Source organism: Ruditapes philippinarum, unplaced genomic scaffold, assembly GCF_026571515.1.
Source record: "Ruditapes philippinarum isolate M1 unplaced genomic scaffold, ASM2657151v2 ctg1989_1_1_1_1, whole genome shotgun sequence".
NCBI classification, from domain to species: Eukaryota; Metazoa; Mollusca; class Bivalvia; order Venerida; family Veneridae; genus Ruditapes; species Ruditapes philippinarum.
Window position 1 is genome coordinate 187330 of NW_026861408.1, and position 20646 is coordinate 207975.

Genomic DNA, 20646 nt, shown 5'->3' on the forward strand with positions numbered 1-20646 from the left:
TGTCGGCCCCCATGAACTGAAAGTAGCTGTGCTCATAATTGTCAAATATGTCTTTTACATTGCTTAGGAGGATCCTTACTAAGCACAAAAACAATATTTCATTCTTTAAATTTGGAAAATGTGTACGGCATTGTCAAATTAGCTTTTTATCAGGTTTGTAAATTAAGTGAATTTCCAGTTATGTGTAATAGTCCTCGGACAAGCACAGAAATGTATCTACATTGTATTTTAATGACTAAACCATTACAACACTAAATGTAATTGAGTTAACTATGCTATTATTACTCTTTATTTTTGATAAATTCCGCGTTAGTGCAGAACACAGATACAATACTGTTATTTTCTTTATCATATCAGTATTATAAAACAGGCACCTACATGTACATTAGTTACATAAATAATTATATTATGTAAAAATATAAAGCAGGCACGGAAACATGTATATTTTTATCTGGAGGGGGATCGCCAAAAATTTCGACTAGGGCAGAGGGATGAAATTTTCCCAATGTATAGAAGTGCATGAGTACTGCTGATTTTGTGTAATTCAATGACTATTGACACATCAGACCTGGGGTTATTGTTAATCGCAATCATTGATTTTTAAATCGATTGCATGATTACACTGTAATCATCGTGTAAATTCATTGATTAAATAACCCACTGGTGTCATTAAGTGGGTCAAATTAAAAATAAAACAAAGAATTTACACAGTCACTGAATCTGGTGGTCTTAAATGCGGATAGGCGGGTGGACTTAATTCTGGATCAGTAACCTTTGACATAATGAACCTTTTAAAATTGGTATTAATAGTTAGGTGATCATAATTCCATGATCTAAAATTCCGGGGTGGTCTTAGATACGGACTCTACTGTATATTTAATGTAATAAAATATCTATCAATTACTCTCTTAAAGTAATTGTAATTTAGTTGATTACAGAGACATGTCTGAGTAATCAATCTTTGTCAGTTACAAAATTACTGATCAATGTTATCATCCCCACTGACAGAAACTGTGAAGAAACATAATAAGTAAACAGACCAGTTTATTTTATGATATATCAAATTGAAAGGAATGAATAAGCCCAAATGATTGCTGCAATATTTCATTTTAAACCAGTCGTTACAAATATTTCTAGGAAGGTTTGTTTTCTTTTGGGATCAATCCTTGGAATGACATTCTGGCTTTGTCTTTATTAATAAGTCCAATAAGGCACACAAAATTTAACCAGTGCAGTCCGCATCAAAATAATGAGGGCTCTGTGATGTACAATTTATCCTTAAAACTATGTTGAATTATTTCTAGATGCTGTTAGTTTCACAGACAGGACACATACATGTGGATCTTTAACAGGCAGTAATGTAGGAGAAAAAGTAAAGCTTTGTGGATGGGTACAGTATAACCGTGGTGGAAAATTCATCGTCATTAGAGATTGGTCAGGAATTACACAAGTTATTGTTCCCACAGAAAAAGTAACGTAATTTTTTTATGAAGTGTAAAATTGTTTTTAAAAAAAACACAAAAAAACTAAGTAGTAAGAAGTTTTATTTTTCATGCAATCGTTTAGACTTTTGGAAGAAACTTAGTATTGTAGAGATTTAAACAATAAAAAGAAAAGAATTATATATAGAAATAATTCCTGATTGAAGTCTTCTCCTTTAACGAAAGCTATACTGGGTTATTATGTACGTGTACATGCCAGTGATATGCAGAAATGGCTTAACACCTTAAATAATTTAATAGGAGTTAACCTGTTACTGCACTAAGGTGACCATGAGACTTGACAAATGAGGTAGCATTTGTAATAGAATTGTCGTCATTATTTTTTGCAGTAACAGCAAAAATTTATTTTATTTATCTTTAATACCACAGGTTGAGGTGCAAGAAATAGTGCAGTCCCTGACCTTTGAAAGTGTTATAGAAGTTACTGGTAAAGTCTTGCCACGTCCAGAAGAGGAAGTAAATCCTGTAAGTTTCCGTGGTTATCGTAATTATATTAGGCAGAAAAAAAGGCTCTAAAATCTAATTTGAAAATTTTATGATGGATGATTTTAAAGTACTTCTATGTTTGTTATAATATTCAATTGTTATATTTCTTGTAGTGTGTCACTAGGATTTTAGGAAATAATTTAGTTTTTCTACAACACTAAATATTGTGCATTGTATCTTAGGACCATAATTAAAAATAGTAAGAGATTAATACATGGCAGAGTAGGGCCGGAAGGTGATAATCGGCCTGCAAAATGAATAATGGCCCGAGGGCATTATTCATTTCAGGGCCGATTATCACCTTCTGGCACAACTAAGAGGTGTAATAATGTCCTTAATACACTTGGTAGATCTATTAGTAGAATTTTTCTAAAAAAAAAAAAAAAAATACTTTGAAATTTCTTTCGTTGAAATTCCTGTCTGCATTTCTGTACAGTACAGTAACTTCTACAGAGTTGTTTACTTTTTGTATGATCAAATGATCAAAGTTCACTACTGTATAATCTGTTTAATGACGTAAAATGTGCCGTCATTGTTTCAGTTTGTGCACATGCTCATGTTCAGCGGCTGATTACTAGTTCTCGGCCCCGGGCCGCAAGCTCATAATAGGTCAAGTGACACTCATAATCAATTGAAATCATAGGCGATTTTGTTATATATATAGTAACAAGTGTATTAATAGTTATTTTGTGACACTTTTTCTCTGTATACCGGTTCATGACTGTATTATGTTTTTTTGACATATTTAAGTCAAATGGACATTTTTTTTACTTATTATGTCATGTTGTTTCTGTATATATTGAAATTAATCACTGACAATCAATCAACCAACTAATCTAATTAATTATTCAAGTGTCACAGTCCAGAACTGTTCACTGTTTTTTGAAGAAGATGTGTAACAGCCCGATAACTCAGTCCGTAGATTTGAGGAACGATATTTCGAAGGTTCTGGGTTCCTCTCCCAGTCACAATGCATTTTTTTGTCACTCTGTGACACAAGTATTTTTTTAGCAATATAATCAATCTGAACTGAAATGAAGTATGGAAATCCATCAAGCTTTTTAAATGGAATCGGACGTAATTTCAATTTCCAATTTCCATTCAGTTTAAATTACATAAACTCATATATGAAATAATTTTCTACAAATATTATGTTAAAAAATCATCTTTATTTGAATGTTATAGGCAATGGCCACTGGTGATTTAGAAATAGATTTAGAGGAAATACAAGTTCTCAACAAAGCTTCTGAAAGTTTACCCATACCTGTATATGACTATCATAAGGTGAGTGTGACCTTGTTCCTATAGGCAACATCAAAGTTGAGTGTTACCGTAAAGCCTGTATAAATCACCTCTTTCACACATGGCACATTAGCTTTAGCTAATGATATTAATATGTACAACAGCATTTTTATTATGAATTTTTTTTTCATTACTTATCAATCATATCTAAGGCTTGTAAAGTTATAAAAAAAAGTTTTTTTTTGTGAAAATGTCTTTGTTCATATGTGAAAAGTAAGGAAACAATGGCTTGCACTTGACAGGCTTTAAATTCACATGGGCAGCAATCCTGAAAGTCTGAGGACAGATATTGATAAATGTATATGTGGTGCATATCTTTGTTTGTAATAAATGTTGATTTTGTTTCTATGGTTACAGGTTTCAGAAATGATGAGAATGGAGTATAGATACATGGACATTAGGAACAAACAAATGCAGAGAAATTTACGACTGCGCTCCAAGATGATGATGAAAATACGAGAATTTCTCGCTAACATTCATGGTATGTTTACAAACACACTGTTGGTTTAATAATTAAATACCATATTGAATATGAACATAGCAACTAGTGTGGTGTACTGTTATACTGTAATGAAACCCAAAGCAGATCTTTCCTTTCTTTGTCAGGTTTTTATTACAAGAGAGGGTGATGTTGTTATTTAAGGAATATCACAGGTTAAAGGTTAAAATACTTCAAAAACAATTTTCTGAAACTACCGGTATGCAGCCTTCAGTATTGGCTATGCTAGTAATGGTGTAAGTGCCTGTTGATTCATATCCTCTAGAAAACACCTAGCTAGCTGTTGGAAGGTTGGTTGATGGTTCTATTCGAGTGCCCATTTGTGCCTGAAATAATGCATAATGCACTTGATGCCTTTCTCTGTTATAACCTTTTAACTGTGTCAGTATGACTCAAAACTTACCCCATTCCCCCCTCCAAAAAAAAGAAAGAGAGAATGAACCCCCTCTCCAAAAAAAAAAGAAAGAAAGAAAGACTAAAGAAAGAAAGAAAAATGAATATTTTGAGCAGAAATTGTTTTTGTAAATGTTTTACTGATTCTGAATCTAAGTAGGCAGATAAAATAGATGTAAAATGAGAACAAAACTAGTTTTTTTGGCATGACATATCATGGTTTCTGATACATTTGTGCATTATCATATATGACATGAAATATGATATAAGTAATGCATTAGGTGACGCTTTCCTTATTACAAACGATTCCTTTTCATTTATAATGATATCTGTTGCACACATCGTTTCAGAGTTTGTTGATGTTGAAACCCCAACACTGTTCAGGAGGACTCCAGGTGTAAGTTACAAAGCTAGACATTGTTTTTTAGGGCAAAACTATTTTTATTTCAAATTATAGATCATATAAGATTTTATTACTTAGCATGAAAGCTGCACACTTTCTGTTTAAAAAAAGTTGAATTCTGTCAAGAGGCAGATCTAGAGTTTGATGTAAGAATCTTTTTTATTTAAAAAAAAAACTTCCAAACTTTTCCTTTTTCAGTTGATATGGAAAAATTAAAATAATGGAATTTCAGAAATAACATGTTTTTTAGTCTGAATTCTGTTCAAGAAATTTCTATACATAAAAATGATTCATGTAGAAAATATAAGCTCTACTGATACATGGTATATCTTATATGCACTTTAATACATTCAAATAAAAATTTACTCACTTATAACTTAATAGGGAGAGAATTGGATTAATTATCCAGTGATTGCTATTTAAAGTCATAAGTGATGTGAAATTACTCTGCGACATTTGATGTAATGGTCATTTGTCTGTCAATATTGATTCAGAAACCGTGTGGGAATAGTTGTTTTAAGGACTGACACCCGAGATATGGCCCAAGAATGTGTTGAAATCAGTGTAAAAAAAGACAAACAAATTTTTAGTGAGAAAATCTTGATGTATTTCATACTACTATGATTGTATAGGCTTAGTAACATTGATTGTTATTGCTTTTGATATTTTTTGTGTACAAATTTTCTTCTGTTTTTTAAAGGGAGCGAAAGAGTTTATTGTTCCCAGTGGGCAGCCCGGAAAGTTCTACAGTTTACCGCAGTCACCTCAACAGGTTTGTGAATGTAGCAAATAAATTTTGCCTTTCGGTGGTTAAGTTCTACAGTATGTGAGCTTAAACTGTGATCTGATTACCCTTGTATGGCTTGAACCCAAGCTCTATCATTGGGTTGAGAGAGTTGTTCTCTCAACATAATAACTTTACAATAATCTTAAATTATGTAAATGATTTCATTAATGAAATAACACAATTAAGTTTCCATTAGTATAGAGCCTGGTCAGCATAGATGTGCGGGCTGATTTTGCTCTGTACTTCTGGCAGAGGCTAATCATTTATGGTTCTAGCTAGACAATGGTTAGATTAACACAATATTTATGTAATATATGCATTGTGTATTAAAGATGTTAAGTATGATGGGAGATGACCCTTTCATACCTGTTATGGGGTATATAAACAGGGTTTCCCCAGATAGGGCCTCATAAAAAAATACAAGGGTAAGATAAACTTCCATCTGAAATGCTGTTTCATTTTCAGTTCAAGCAGTTATTGATGGTAGGCGGTATTGACAGATATTTCCAGATTGCGAGATGTTACCGCGACGAGGGCTCGAAACCCGATAGACAGCCAGAGTTCACACAGGTTAGTGCAAAGATTACCCCCCTTGCTGTTCTCTTGTGCAGCGTGCCAACGCGTTTCTAATCAAGCTTGCAATAACATAAACATATGATTTTTAATTTATTTTTAAGTTTATTTCTTTATTATCTTTTGCAATTCTTCTGTTTTTAAGGGACCTAATTGATCTATGTAAGAAATTCTAATTTGGTATTTTTAGGCTTAAGTTTGTACTAATTTATTTTAGTTTGATTGTGTTGGAAGCTATAAACTTATTGAAACACTCTTGAATCTGTTCCTGAAACCAACTAGTACTCAGCAATGAGTGTAAAGTTTCTTGCTCACGGAAACAACAGCTTGCCCCAGTCGGGGTTTGAACCCACGTGGCCAGCAATCGATAGGTTACTAGTCCTTTTAGACCTTTTTAGGCTTATTGACCTCAGTGGAGTTCCTTTAACATTTGAATAAATTTTATGTGTTATATAGTGAATTTTACCATGAGCAGAGACATAGATAACAATATCTATGTCTCTGCCATGAGTTATTATTCTAAGTTTTTTTTTGTTGAGATTAAAGAAGCACAGACTTTATTATGTAATAGGTTTCAAGCTTTAATGGTAGAGAAAGACCTCAGATACTGCTTTGCTTGCATTATTTGAGGCTCAAGCAGACAGACTGATGAGTAAGAAAAATGAGCAATAGAATAGTTGCCTATATAGGTTTTTGTTGGTTACTTTTAAACATATATAAAAAAATGTGATAAGTACTATACTTGAAAATTATTGAAGTGCCATTGTTAATATTTTACTTGATTTTTCACTTAATTTTTCCGATTTGAATGCCTTTTTATTTCAAAGCCTGTAAATGAATAACAAGATATATTATGAAACTGGACAATAGAAATATGAAAACTAAGCAGCAAGTTTGGTTCAGTTAAGCTAAAAACTCATAAATTAAAGGAACTCCACTGAGGTTAATAAGCCTAAAAACATAAAATTTTAATTTTTCACATAGATCAACACGAGCTATTAAAACAGAAATATAAATAAAATATAACTAAGAAACATACAGGAAATACATTGAAAATCGTATGTTTGTGCTATTCTCTGTCCGATTCGAGTGAAAAGCGTTTAAACGCTTTTCAATTTTGGGTCATTTTTCACTATTATAATTATTATTTTGGAAAAACGGAACGAGCTAATGATCTGAAATTTTGCACATAAGTTATTAGTACAGATCTACATCAAATAGAGTAATAATCTCAAAAAAATATTTCCAGTCCCGTCATGTCAAAAAACCTCAGTGGAGTCCCTTTAATAACAAATTTATAGTACAAATACCTTGTTACTTTATCACTCTCTTTAATCAAGTATGCTTTTATTATTTCAACAGTTAGATATAGAAATGTCATTTGTGAAGAGGGAAGGCATTATAAAGTTGATTGAAGAAATGATGGTATACAGCTGGCCAGAGGGTGAACCTCACATACAAACACCCTTCCCACACCTGACATATGATCAGGCTATGAGATTATATGGTTCTGATAAACCAGATACAAGATTTGATATGAAGGTAGGTAAAACAAAGCACATTACAGTATTCAGTCATGACTCAGCTATAGACATGCCTGAGCTATAGTATAGACATACCTTAGCTGTAGACATGCCTTAGCTATAAATATACCTTAGTTTAAGACATTCTTAGCTGTAGTATAGACATACTTTAGTCATAGACTTACCAAAGCAATAGACAATCCTTAGCTAAAGACATACCTAAACTATAGTATAGACATACTTTAGCCATAGACTTACCTTAGCTATAGATATACCTTAGCTATAGACTTCCCTTAGCCATAGACATACCTTAAATATAGATATACCTAAGCTAAAGATATACCTTAGCTATAGATATACCTTAACTATTGAATTACCTCAGCTATAGTATAGACATACCTTAGCCATAGATTTACCTTAGCCATAGACATACCTTAGATAAAGCGTTACCTTAGCTATAGACATACCTTAGCTGTAGACATACCTTAGCTATAGTACAGACATACCTTAGCCATAGATATACCTAAGCTATAGTATAGACATACCTTAGCTATAGAGTTACCTTAGCTATAGACATACCTTAAATGTAGATATACCTTAGCTATACACATACCTTAGCTATAGTATAGACATACTTTAACTATATATATACAGCTATAGCCATACCTTAGCTATAGATATACCTTAGCTATAGATATGCCTTAGCTATAGAAATAACTTAGCCTTAGATGTACCTTAGCTAAAGACATGCCTTAGCTATAGACATACCTTAGCTATAGACATACCTTAGCTATAGACATGCCTTAGCCATAGAAATACCTTAGCTATAGACATACCTTAGCTTTAGACATACCTTAACTATAGATATACAGCTATAGACATACCTTAGCTATAGATATACCTTAGCTATAGACATACCTTAGCTGTAGAATATACATTCTTTAGCCATACACTTTCCTTAGCTATAGACATGCCTAAGCCATAGACATACCTTAACTATATAAATATATACCTAAACTGCTTTAGGGGTTGACAATTTTTAGCTGAAGAAATTCCTTCCAGTAAAAAATATTTAATTTACTTATGTAGACCTATCATTCGGAAAGAGAACTTGTAGGTTGACAATAATTTTATTCAACACATAAATTTTCTTTTGGATCTCACAAATAAAAAAAAACACACCAAAAAACATGACATTTTGTGTATAATGTACATATATAAATATCATGTTTACAGATAACAGATATAACTTCAAGATGTTCTGACGGTGGTGTAGAGTTAATAAGCAATCAATTAAAAACAGGAAATGGTTCAGTGGTGGCCATTAAAATACGTGATGAAAAGGTAAATTTTTTAAGATTTATTCAGTCATGGTGTAGTCACAGTAGGCGAGATTTTTTATCAGTATTTTCAGTGAAAACTGATTTGTCATTAATAAATTAATAAGATGCTGAAAATTTAGTCCTTTTACTCTATTTATCTACTGAAGTGTAGCAAGTAATTTGCTTTTTTATTACATCATTTATGCTTACTTAATTAAGAGTAAAAGAGTAAAGAAAAATAATGCTTTTATTTTTATGTAATTAAAATAACTTTTTCAATGATATGTCTACAGTTATTACTAACAAAAAAGTTGTGCTTTCAGAAACTTTTTTCAAAGAAAAAACTAGAAGATTTAAAGACAATGGCATTGAAAGCTTTGAATGATACCCAGGTATGTTAATGTAATATTTATATCATTTTCAAACATTTGAACAGAATGACAATTCTAACAGATAAAACCCACAGGGTCAATATCTTATTACTAGTTTTGGACTCTGCTGTGTAAAAGGCACTAAGTAATGTTATTAGACTTTTACCTAGATAGAAAAATATTTTACTATTTATTTACGGTATTTAAATTTATAAGGAACTGTATTTTGGGAGTAACTGAAAATCTTTACTAAATGTTTATACCAATATTATAGCTAGTGTAGGGAATGTTGGTGGTTCTACTCTGATGTCGTTTTGTGCCTGAAATAATACATGTAGGAGTACCTGAGGTCTTCCTCTACCTGTTAAGCTGGAAAAGTGCCATATGACCTCTACTGTGTTGGTGTGACATAAAACATAAGCAAAAAATAAAAATTACAATTCTTATTATAAAAATAAAAGAGATTTTATTAGTACAGTAATATGTTCATATATTTTAAAGCTTAACAATTACTATACAAAATATCTTAACTGAACTTGTCCATCTTTCAATCTGGACAAAACCATTCATCATTTTAAGAGAAAATTTCAAGATATGTACTGACTGAATAGAGAACAGTGTTGACAATCATCAAACAGCAAAGATGTGCTGTCTGATCTTGGGCAGCATTGGTCACATGGGCAGAATCAGTTGGTGCTAGGTGGTTGAGAGTTAATGTTGATTATATTACAGACAGTCGTAATACCAGTGAGAGTAATAGAAGATGGATCTTGGCAGTCTCCTATTGCTAAACATATGAAGGCCAATGTCAAGGACGAAATATCAAATGACCTTGACCTTCAGACAGGTGACCTCGCAATACTTGCAGCAGGACAATGTTATAAACCAGTAAGTTTCTAATTTCATGCTTACTAGAATATATCTATAACTAAGGTATAAAGTAGTAAACTAGTATACTTGAAGTTGAATAGTTAACTAAGATACTTTGTGGTTAACAAGTGTAGTTGAGTGGTTAACTTGGGGTCATAGAGATAAACTAGTATAGTTAAATGGTTAACTAAAGTATTAAATAGTTAAATAGTAACTTAGTATAGTTAACTAGGATACTTTGTGGTAAACTAGTGTAGTTGAGTGGGTATCTTTGGGTCATAGATGAATTAGTATTAGTCATGTGATAAATTAGTATAATTGAATGGTTAACTAGGGTACTGGATGGTGAACTAATATAGTTGAGTGCTGAGTGCTTAGTCAGGGTAGATATGTTGTATACTAGTAATAATTGATTGGTTAACTAGGGCATTAATTGGTAAACTAGTATACCGGTAGTTGAATAGTTAACTTGTATACTTTGTGGTAAACTAGTGAAGTTGAGTGGTTAACTAGGGATCATAGTGGTAAACTAGTAAAGCTGAGTGCTTTACTAGGGTAGCTGAATTATAATGATTTGTATGGGTAGTAAAGTGGTAAATTTTGTAAGTTAAATTCATTATTAGGGTAGTAGAATGTTAAACTATTGCAGTTGAGTTGTTAGCTTAAAGTTGTAAAGCGTTTAACTTAACTAAGCATAGTTGGGTGGCTATTTAGGGGTGGTGGATTCATAGAAGTTGAGTGCTATATTTGTCTGAAATGGTAAATAGAATTTTGTTTAGGAATTATGAATAAGTTTATGAAAAACAAGATCTATATAGTTTTTATTCACTTTATTGTGTATATCGGCTTCTGATGGTCATAGCTCTCACACCTGTTTTCCCTTAGAATTTGATGCTTATTAGAGATAATATTATATAGTAATAAAATTTTCATTTTTTTCTAGAATGAAGTTTTAGGCAAGATAAGGCTGTTGTTTGCAGATTTTCTTGAAAGTAATGGTAAGTAATTATCAGGGGAGGCTACTCTTGGTGGACATTTAAAATACATTTTATAAGAGTTACCAGTAAAGTATGAGAATTAAGAATTTCTTATCGGAAGATTTTTTTTCTTTCCAAAGATTCATCATTAAGATGAACTCTGTAATATATAAAGTATAAATACAGAATGATTTAAAGTTTACACAATTTCACAAGAAAGAAAAAACCAGCATATTACAAATGTATATTTTGTAACTTATTTTGTCAGAAATTGCAGGATTTGTACCCTAATCATCAAAGAATTATGTACTAATCTTTTTCCATGTGTTTCATTTTATTTTCTAACATTTGCATGTCTGATGCCTGTCATTGATACAGTGTATTAATGTTTATTAATAATTGTGAGGTGTACTGTACTAAAAACAGTATTCCCATCCAAAGGTACCAGGTTTGAGCAGCTGTGTAGTTTAGTTTAGTATATAGAAATTTGCCCCCCGTCCCCACCGTAAATATGAATCACTGGACAAGTGCCCCCCTAGTGAAAATGTTAAGGTGGACTTTTGCCCCTACCCAGTTTGGAAATTTTGTATAATGTATATCAAATGCATTCTTAAACATTTTAATAATTAATTAATTATAATGCATTTATTTCAATAAAATACACTTATTGTTGGATTTTTATTGAAATATAAGCTTCTGACTGCATTTGTCAATATTTGCAAATTTCCAAACTGGGGTTGGGGGAGGGGTTAGGGCAAAAGTCCTGGATTTGTTTAGTTAATATGGTAGAGGTGTAAAAAACCGTACAGTATTCCAAGGGTCCCAGATTTAAATTCTACTCGGGTTACACATTTCTTTCAACATGATTGTGACACTGTCATTAACTGATATGCATTGTTGATGAATGAATTTTTATTAGTCCCCTACCGGTTTACCGGAGGGGACTTTAGGTTTACCCTCCGTCCGTCTGTCTGTCCCTCCGTCCGTCTGTCTGTCAGTCCGTCAGTCCACAAAACTGGATCCCGCGATAACTTGAAAAGTACTGGAAATATCTTTATGAAACTTGGTATATGGATAGATGGCAGTATGGAGATTATGCACATCTTTTTCTTTTCTTCCTATGTTGAAAATTCTGGTTGCTATGGCAACAAATAGGCTGAAAATATGGCAAATTTTACACATAAACTGGATCCAGTGATAACGCAAAAAGTACTGGAAATATTTTTATGAAACTTGACATATGGGTAGATGGCAGTCTTGAGATTATGCATGTCTTATCTGTTCTTCCTATTTTGAAAAAATATCAGTTGCCTTGGCAACAAATTGGCTTAAAACATGGCAAATATAACAATATTTGTGATTAGTCAAAAAGAGCTGAAAATTTTTATGAAATTGCATCTTTAATTCAAGAGTTATCTCCTCTTTAAGAATTTTGCTTTTAAAATGTTATATTTTGGTAACAGGGATATTTCAAATATTAACTTGAGAGTGTCCCTCAGTCCGTCTGTCTGTTCATAAAAACTGTTTCCTATGATCACTTTTAAAGAACTTTTTCAACAAATTTACTTAAAATAGAGAAAAATTGAAACATTAGTGAATGGCCAATGGCCCTTCAGAATGTTGATGGGGTTCTAACCGGTAGGGGACTGATGGATTGCTTGCAATACTATGATAATTGCTTGTTATTTCAGGTGTTCAAGTCAGAGAAAAGAATGTCTTTAACTTTTTATGGGTTGAAGATTTTCCCCTATTTCTTCCAAAAGAAGATGGAGGTATAGTTGAACTAACTGATTGTATGGCTTAATAACATCAACCCAAACTGATTAAATGATATAATTTTTAATCTTGTTCACTGAAAGTTGTTTTATTCAGTATCAAATTGCATTGAGTGAAAATCTGAATCTAAAGAAGGAAAAGACTAGAAAGAACAGCTTTTTTCCCAACATTTCCAAATGTGATTCAGGCTTTTGATTTTTGATTCTGGTCCCTAAATTCCTTAGTGGAAGAAAGTACATTGTATATATATATATATATATATATATATATATATACAATGAACCAAAGATGCTAGTTTTTACATTCTTCCATCATACTGTCATATTTGATTTCACATAGCATTTCATTTACTGTCTGATATCTTAAATATTTGGTGTAATTGTACCAGTTGAAGTACTGTATACCTTGGGTAAGGTTTTAGGTGCTATTGGTCATTTACTTTTCCTACTTTTCTTCAAGAATAAGCGTCATAAGTATATTATTGTAGGAGAGGGTCTAGAATCTGCTCATCATCCATTCACAGATGCACACCCGGAGGATAGACACATGCTTTATACCCAGCCAGAGAAGGTACAAACATTACTCACTTTATCTGATTGAAAGATTGTGTCATGCAAGTAGATTTTTAGTAAATGTTTTGTTTTGTGTCGGTATCAGTATTTGTAACATTTTCTTTTGTGACAATGGTTAGTGAGTAAAGAACTTTGCAAATGCACAATTTTACTCATCTAATCTCAGGGTTGTAACAAACTTTTACAGTTACAACTTGGTAAATATATTGATAATAAGAGTAACACATCAATAACTCTATTGTTAACATTAGTGCATGTTGAGACTTTAACGATAAAAACTTGTTTGTACCCTGAGATTAAATAGGGAAAAAACCAATATTTGCCAAGTTCCGTGTAACATTTTTATTAACAAGAATTTCAAGAATCAATGCTTTTTTAGTACCTATATATACATAAATTTCTACAAGTTAAAATGCAACTTTACTACATAATTAAGGTAAAGAGTTGAATTGAATCACAAGAGGTTAGGCATACATTTATCCTCATTAAATTATCTCAAATAATGCACATTTGAGTTCTTACAAACAAAACTTATCCTTATTACTTACATAGATGTGTTAACATAATAAGGTAAAATCTTTTAAAAGTTAGGTTCAAGCTAAAAAGCATGCAATATTTCTTTAGTTCTGAAAAGAACGGGTTATTAAACACTACAATCATGATGAAGCCTGAATTAAGTACCACTGTAATAGTTCAGATTAAAAGCAATAGTTAAGGTTAAAAAGCATTTCAAGATTAAAGTAAAAAGTACTAATAAAATAGTTCAGCCTAAAAAGTACCATTAAGATAATTCAACCTAACAAGCAATTGATAAAGTAGTTCAGCATGGAAAAAAACCCATCTAATTAATAGTTCAGTCTGAAAAGCGTTATTAAAAAAGATCAGTCTGAAAAGCGTTATTACAATAGTTCAGTCTGAAATGAGGTATTAAAATAGTTCAGTCTGAAAAGCATTTTTAAAATAGTTCAGTCTGAAAAGCATTATTAAAGTAGTTCAGTCTGAAATGCGTTATTAAAATAGTTCAATCTGAAAAGCATTATTAAAATAGTTCAGTTTGAAAAGCATTATTAAAACAGTGTAGTCTAAAAAGCATTATTAAAATAGATCAGTCTGAAAAGCATTATTAAAATAGTTCAGTCTGAAATGTGTTATTATAATAGTTTAGTCTGAAAAAGCATTATTAAAATAGTTCAGTCTGAAATGTGTTATTAAAATAGTTCAGTCTGAAAATTTGTGTTAAGATAGTTCAGCCTAAAAGCACAACTAACATAGTTAAATCAGAAAATCACTATCAGCTTAGAAATTACATATAAAGATGTTTAGCCAGAAGTTATTGCTTAAGTATAGTTCAGCTAAAAATCATGTCTAATATAGGTGGGTCAAAAAGTACTACTTCAAAAGTTAAATGTAAAATGCACTGCTAAAGTTCACCATAAAATCACTACTGATACAGTTCAGTTAAAAAGTACTTTTAAGATAGTTTAGCCTCAAAGCATTGCTGGAAAAAAAAATCTTAAAAAGTACTACTTATGTACCTTAACCAACATATTCAAGACATTTCAGTACTGAAGGTTAATGAATAAAATTTTAATGGATAATAAAATAATAATAAAAATAGATATTTTCAAGGGAGAAATTGTTGGGATGTTTATTATATATATAAGGGGAGAAATCATTTACTGGATAAACAAACATTTCTCGGAAAGTCAAAAATGTTATGTAATTATAAAGCCATAGAAAATAGCAGACAAACTGGGACAATCTGTTTCACAACAGACAATATTTTAAAAGAGAAACAAAAACAATATGTTTTTGAACAAGATGTTTTTGATTATTTTATTTCTATGGCTTTTTAATCATGATTTTCTGCACCTAGGTATTGATTAAATGATATTAACATGTCAACAATGATGCTAGGTGGTTATGTTTGTCAGGCTTCATTTGATTAAAAAAAATCAACTAGTCTCGAGTACAGCCATGTATCTGTCAAATGCAAATATTGATTTTTAGATGCTGGAAAGAAGTTAATTCTGAGGATTTACAATTTTTTTTTGCTATTCAGATGCAGACAATGTTTTTCTGTTTTAGTATATTTTGAAAATTAAGTTTAGTGCTAAAATGCTCAAAGTTATTTTAAATTTTAGATAAATTTATAGAATGGCATAATGTATAGAATGGTAACTGTTATTTTAGACAATTTATAGGATGTCATAATGATGCATAGAAGGGTTGTTGTTATTTGTTTTGGTGGTGTTTGGAATCAATAAATTGAAGAAAAATGCATGATGTAAAAAAATGGTGATTTTTTAAAATTTTTTTTAGTTTTTTTCATTGAAGAAACCTTTCCCCTTAAGGTAAAAAAGTAAACACTAGAATACTTAAACCTTTTTTTTGAAACCCTTGTTTAAAATTTGTTTAATAATATTTATAATGATATAAAAAAAAGATTTTGAGAATTGTGTATAATATTTTATACATAACCCCTTTTGGACCCTTTAAAAAATGGATTGCACGGTGGTGCATCATTTTGATTGATTTCATTTCTTTATAAAAACTAGTGTAAAGAGGTAAATATATTGTTATTTCCCGGAGCGAAATAAAAAATACCTTTTTATTTAAACAGTTTTTTTCCGATTATAAATAAAATTTTAAATGTGAATTCATATGAATTATTAAATTTTAAAAAATTTATATATGTAAATCGCAAAATAAATTTTTTTAAAAAGGGAAAAAAATTTATAAACTTAAATTATATTTATTTATATATTAATTTTTAAATATCGTGAATTCCCAAAAAAAGTCGTGGGGCCTTAGTAAAAATTTGTTTTAAAAAAATTCCATAAATTTATATTATAATAATAAAAAAATTTATATTCCCCAAGAATTTTAAAAGAAAAAAAAATTAGGAAATTTTTTAGAGAGTCAGGGGGGCCCATGTTTACCAGACTTTTTTGTTTTTTGTTGTCATATCTAGGTATAAAAAATATAAGTTTTTTTTTTTTTTAATAATCCCCATGCAAAATAAAACATTTAAGCTTAAAAAAGGGCGTATTTTTTTTTTGTTTTACAATTTGTTTTATTTTGCTTGTGTTGGAAGTTAAAGTTTCGAAACCTCTCGAATCCTTTCCCTGGGCCAACGGTTTAAAATGAGTGTAAAGGTTTTTGTTTAGAAAAAATGAGGGCCCCGACGGGGGTTTAAATTCAACACAGAAACCCTTAATTCTAGTTGACGTGTTAACCACTTTGCCATGTCGCCTCATTTTATTATGTTATAAAGAAAAATAAGGAGAGACATATTAGATTAACAAAGTTAAAATGATATTTGAAACTGAAAATTGTAGGTCAGAGGTCAACACTATGACCTGGTGTTAAATGGGAATGAAGTTGGAGGTGGGTCCATCAGAATACATGATCCAGATGTACAAAAATATGTTCTTGAGGACGTTTTGAAGGTAAAGTATTAGTAATCCAATAATTTATTGAAAAATATCGCTTTGCACTTTCAGGATTAATTCAGTCCCATTCCCTGTCCCTGTAATTGTTTTTAGCAATTTTGACACAAGATTCAATAATTATTATGCCCCCACTTCAAAGAAGAGGGGGTATATTGCTTTGCATTTGTCTGTCTGTCGGTCTGTAGACCAAATGGTTTCCGAGTGTTAACTAAAGAACCCTTAGGCCTAGGAACTTCAAACTTGGTATGACCAGTAGATGACCCCTATTGATTTTGGGGTCAAGGGGTCAAAGGTCAAGGGTCACATTGACCTTGTAAGTAAAAACAGTTTCCGATCAATAACCAAAGAACGCTAAGGCTTAGGAACTTCAAACTTGGTATGGTGATTGGTCATGACCAGTAGATGACCCCTATTGATTTTGGGGTCAAGGGGTCAAATGTCAAGGTCATATTGACCTTGTAGGTAAAAACGGTTTCCGATCAATAACTAAAGAATGCTTAGGCCTAGAAACTTCAAACTTGGTATGGTGATTGGTCATGACCAGCAGATGACCCCTATTGATTTTGGGGTCAAGGGGTCAAAGGTCAAGGTCACATTGACCTTGTAGGTAAAAACGGTTTCTGATCAATAACTAAAGAAGGCTTAGGCCTAGGAACTTCAAACTTGGTATGGTGATTGGTCATGACCAGCAGATGACCCCTATTGATTTTGGGGTCAATGGGGTCAAAGGTCAAGGTCTCATTGACCTTGTAGGTAAAAACGGTTGCCGATCAATAACTAAAGAACCCTTAGGCCTAGGAACTTCAAACTTGGAATGATGATTGGTCATGATCAGCAGATGACCCCTATTGATTTTGGGGTCAAGGGGTCAATGTCATATTGACCTTGTACTTTAATGGACGGTTTCTGACCAATAACTCAACAACTCAAGTTGCCTTGGTTGATATTTTTTATATTAAAACTAAAAATGCTTTTCGTATACACCTTTGAAGGGCTTATGTAATATAACAACTTGGCTGTCATTAATGAGGCCTACATGATTCATAAAATTTATGCATATATTATTTGGTAAGATTTCTAATAACTTAAATTGCTGCACACAACCTATGGGGTCAAAATAATTATTACCTTGTGACTAGTCATGACCAGTAGATAACCCTTATTAATTTGGTCAGAAGTCATGCATAACAAGAGCCATGTCAACATGGCCATCCCCCGAATGTGTTTGCTCATTGGAAGAATGTATATGTAGTGGAGCAGAATAATTCCATTTTAAGAGGTCTTTTGGTATTGAAAACTGATGGCTATAGTGATTACATATTTGAAACCTATGTGAATACTGATGGCTGAAAATAACAAAGGGCAATAACTGAAAAATAATGCAGGGTAGGTTATCATTCTTGTGTGCTGCATCCCTCCTCAGTAAAATCTATCCACCTATGAAGTTTCAAGTTGATACCTGAAATACTTTTTGAGAAAAAAATTGAATTGAAAAATTAAGTATGAAAAATAACAAAGGGCATTAACTCAAAAATTATAAAAGGTAGAGTTATCATTCTTGTGCACTGCACACCTCCTGAGTGAGATCTTTCTACCTATGAAGTTTCATAATGATATCTCAAAGGCCTTTTGAGCTATGCTCTGGACAAAAATTAATTTTGAAAAATAAAAAAAGGGCAATAACTCAAAAATAATGCAGGGTAGAGTTATCATTCTTGTGCAATGCATTCCTCCTCAATGAGATCCATCCACCTGTGAAGTTTCAAGTTGATACCTCAAATACTTTTTGAGATAAGCTCTGGACAAAATAGCATGAAAAAGAACAAAGGGCAATAACTCAAAAATTGTATAGGGAAGAGTTATCATTCTTGCGCACAACATTCCTCCTCAATAAGATCTATCCAACAATGACATTTCTATTGATATCTCAAAAACTTTTTGAGTTTTGCTCCACTCAGTTGAAAAATTATGTATGAAAAATAACAAAGGGCAATAACTAAAAAATTATGAAAGGTAGAGTTATCATTCTTGTGCACTGCACACCTCCTGAGTGAGATTTATGCACCTATGAAGTTTCATGTTGATATCTCATAGGCTTTTGGAGTTATGCTCTGGACAAAAATCAATTTTGAAAAATAACAAAGGGCAATAACTCAAAAATTATGCAGGGTAGAGTTATCATTCTTGTGCACTGCACTCCTCCTCAATGAGGTCTATCCACCTATGAAGTTTCAAGTTGATAACTCAAATACTTTTAGAGATATGCTCCGGACAAAAATGTCGGACGGAAGGTCTGACAGTGACTATTTCTATATCCCCCGCCGCCTTTTCAGCGGGGGATAATAACCTGATCACATGACTAATTGGCTGCCAATAGGGGGCATACATGTTTTACAAACATATCTTGTTCATTTTCATTTGCTCTTTGGAAAAGGAAAAAATGCTTGCCCAACTATCTTCATATTGAAATTTGGATAAATTAATGAATTCCCTTACTTTAGTCGCACATTGTATAAACTTTAGTCCAACATTGTATAATGATTGCTGAAGTAAAGTTATTATTAATACATGTAGTTTCATGTTTACTTATGTTTTCTTTCTTGGGAATGAATCGGTTAAAGAACAGGAAAATATCATTCAGATGTCTGTATGAACCTTGTTAACACCAAGTGGTGATGGGCATATGGTTTGAGTGGTTAAGGTTGTTGAATTCAAACCACTTGCTCCTCACCGCTCTGGGTTTGAATCCCGACAGGAACTTCAGATACTTTCATGTGAGGAAGCTATCCAGCTAGCTTATGAAACGACAGTCTAAGTTCTTCTTAGATGCCTGTTTGTGACTGATAAAATGAGCAGAAGGGCAACTGAGGTGTTCCTCAACACGTAAAGCTGGTAAACCTCAATATGACTTATACTGTGTCAGTGCGATATAAAACCCACTACTCTATCAGTGCGATGTAAAACCCAACCAAATAAATGTTTTCTGTTTTTTCCTATGCAGGAGGATTCTAGCCAATTACAACATTTATTGAAAGCATTCACAACGGGATGTCCACCTCATGGAGGAATAGCTTTAGGTGTGTAATTAACCAAATAAAATGTCATTCATATCTAGATTGCAGTTTTTAAAACTTCTAAAATTTTACAGGTTACGGAAATGTTTCAGAAATTCTTCTGTGATTAATTTGTTAAAATGCAACAAGGTCTTCTTCAGGCTAAAAAAAAGTTAGCTCCTAAATAAAACTTTATACATGTATGTAAAACATGTAATCAGAACTTAAGTCATCATCTTGAACTGTATGTATCAAGGTGAAATTCGATGAAGACAGACTACTTTTATTTCATTATTTAGTAGGACTACTTTTATTTCATTATTTAGTTCTCACAAACATTTATAGGACATATTTCCATATCTTGTTGCAGGTCTGGACAGATTATTTGCCATCATCTGTGGTGCTGCAAGTATTCGAGACGTAATTGCGTTTCCGAAGACACAGGATGGGAAAGATCCGATGAGCAAAGCGCCGGCTACTGTATCACAAGCTGAACTTGATTCTTACCATATACAAATTAAACCTAAATCTAGTTGATGATATTTGATTATTCTATTATATTTGTATTTAATAAAAAAAATTAATCAAATTTGAATGAAATTCCTTATGGATTTGATGTTTTGTGACATATTTAAGTGGTTGATCCGCCTAACCCCGCTTTCCTGGATAACCAACCAGTAATTACTAATTTCTCTACAAGTGTTTAACTACTAATCCGAGATGATTTCTGAATTAGCAGTGATGGACAAATGACCATTAGACTCAATGTCCACGATTAATTG

General features: G+C 32.0%; 1 protein-coding gene across 1 annotated transcript; it reads left to right on the top strand.

Annotated features, from left to right (window-relative positions):
• Nucleotides 1-20448, top strand: LOC132715532 (aspartate--tRNA ligase, mitochondrial-like). The gene is made up of 18 exons (XM_060698543.1): nucleotides 1-153; nucleotides 1305-1471; nucleotides 1872-1967; nucleotides 3174-3272; nucleotides 3648-3771; nucleotides 4533-4579; nucleotides 5286-5357; nucleotides 5838-5942; nucleotides 7308-7487; nucleotides 8705-8812; nucleotides 9114-9182; nucleotides 9894-10049; nucleotides 10975-11029; nucleotides 12700-12780; nucleotides 13272-13354; nucleotides 16698-16808; nucleotides 19813-19888; nucleotides 20235-20448. Exons 1-18 carry the CDS (start codon nucleotides 48-50, stop codon nucleotides 20399-20401), a joined length of 1902 nt encoding a protein of 633 aa, XP_060554526.1. The 5' UTR covers nucleotides 1-47; the 3' UTR covers nucleotides 20402-20448.
• Nucleotides 20449-20646: the final 198 nt, after the last annotated feature.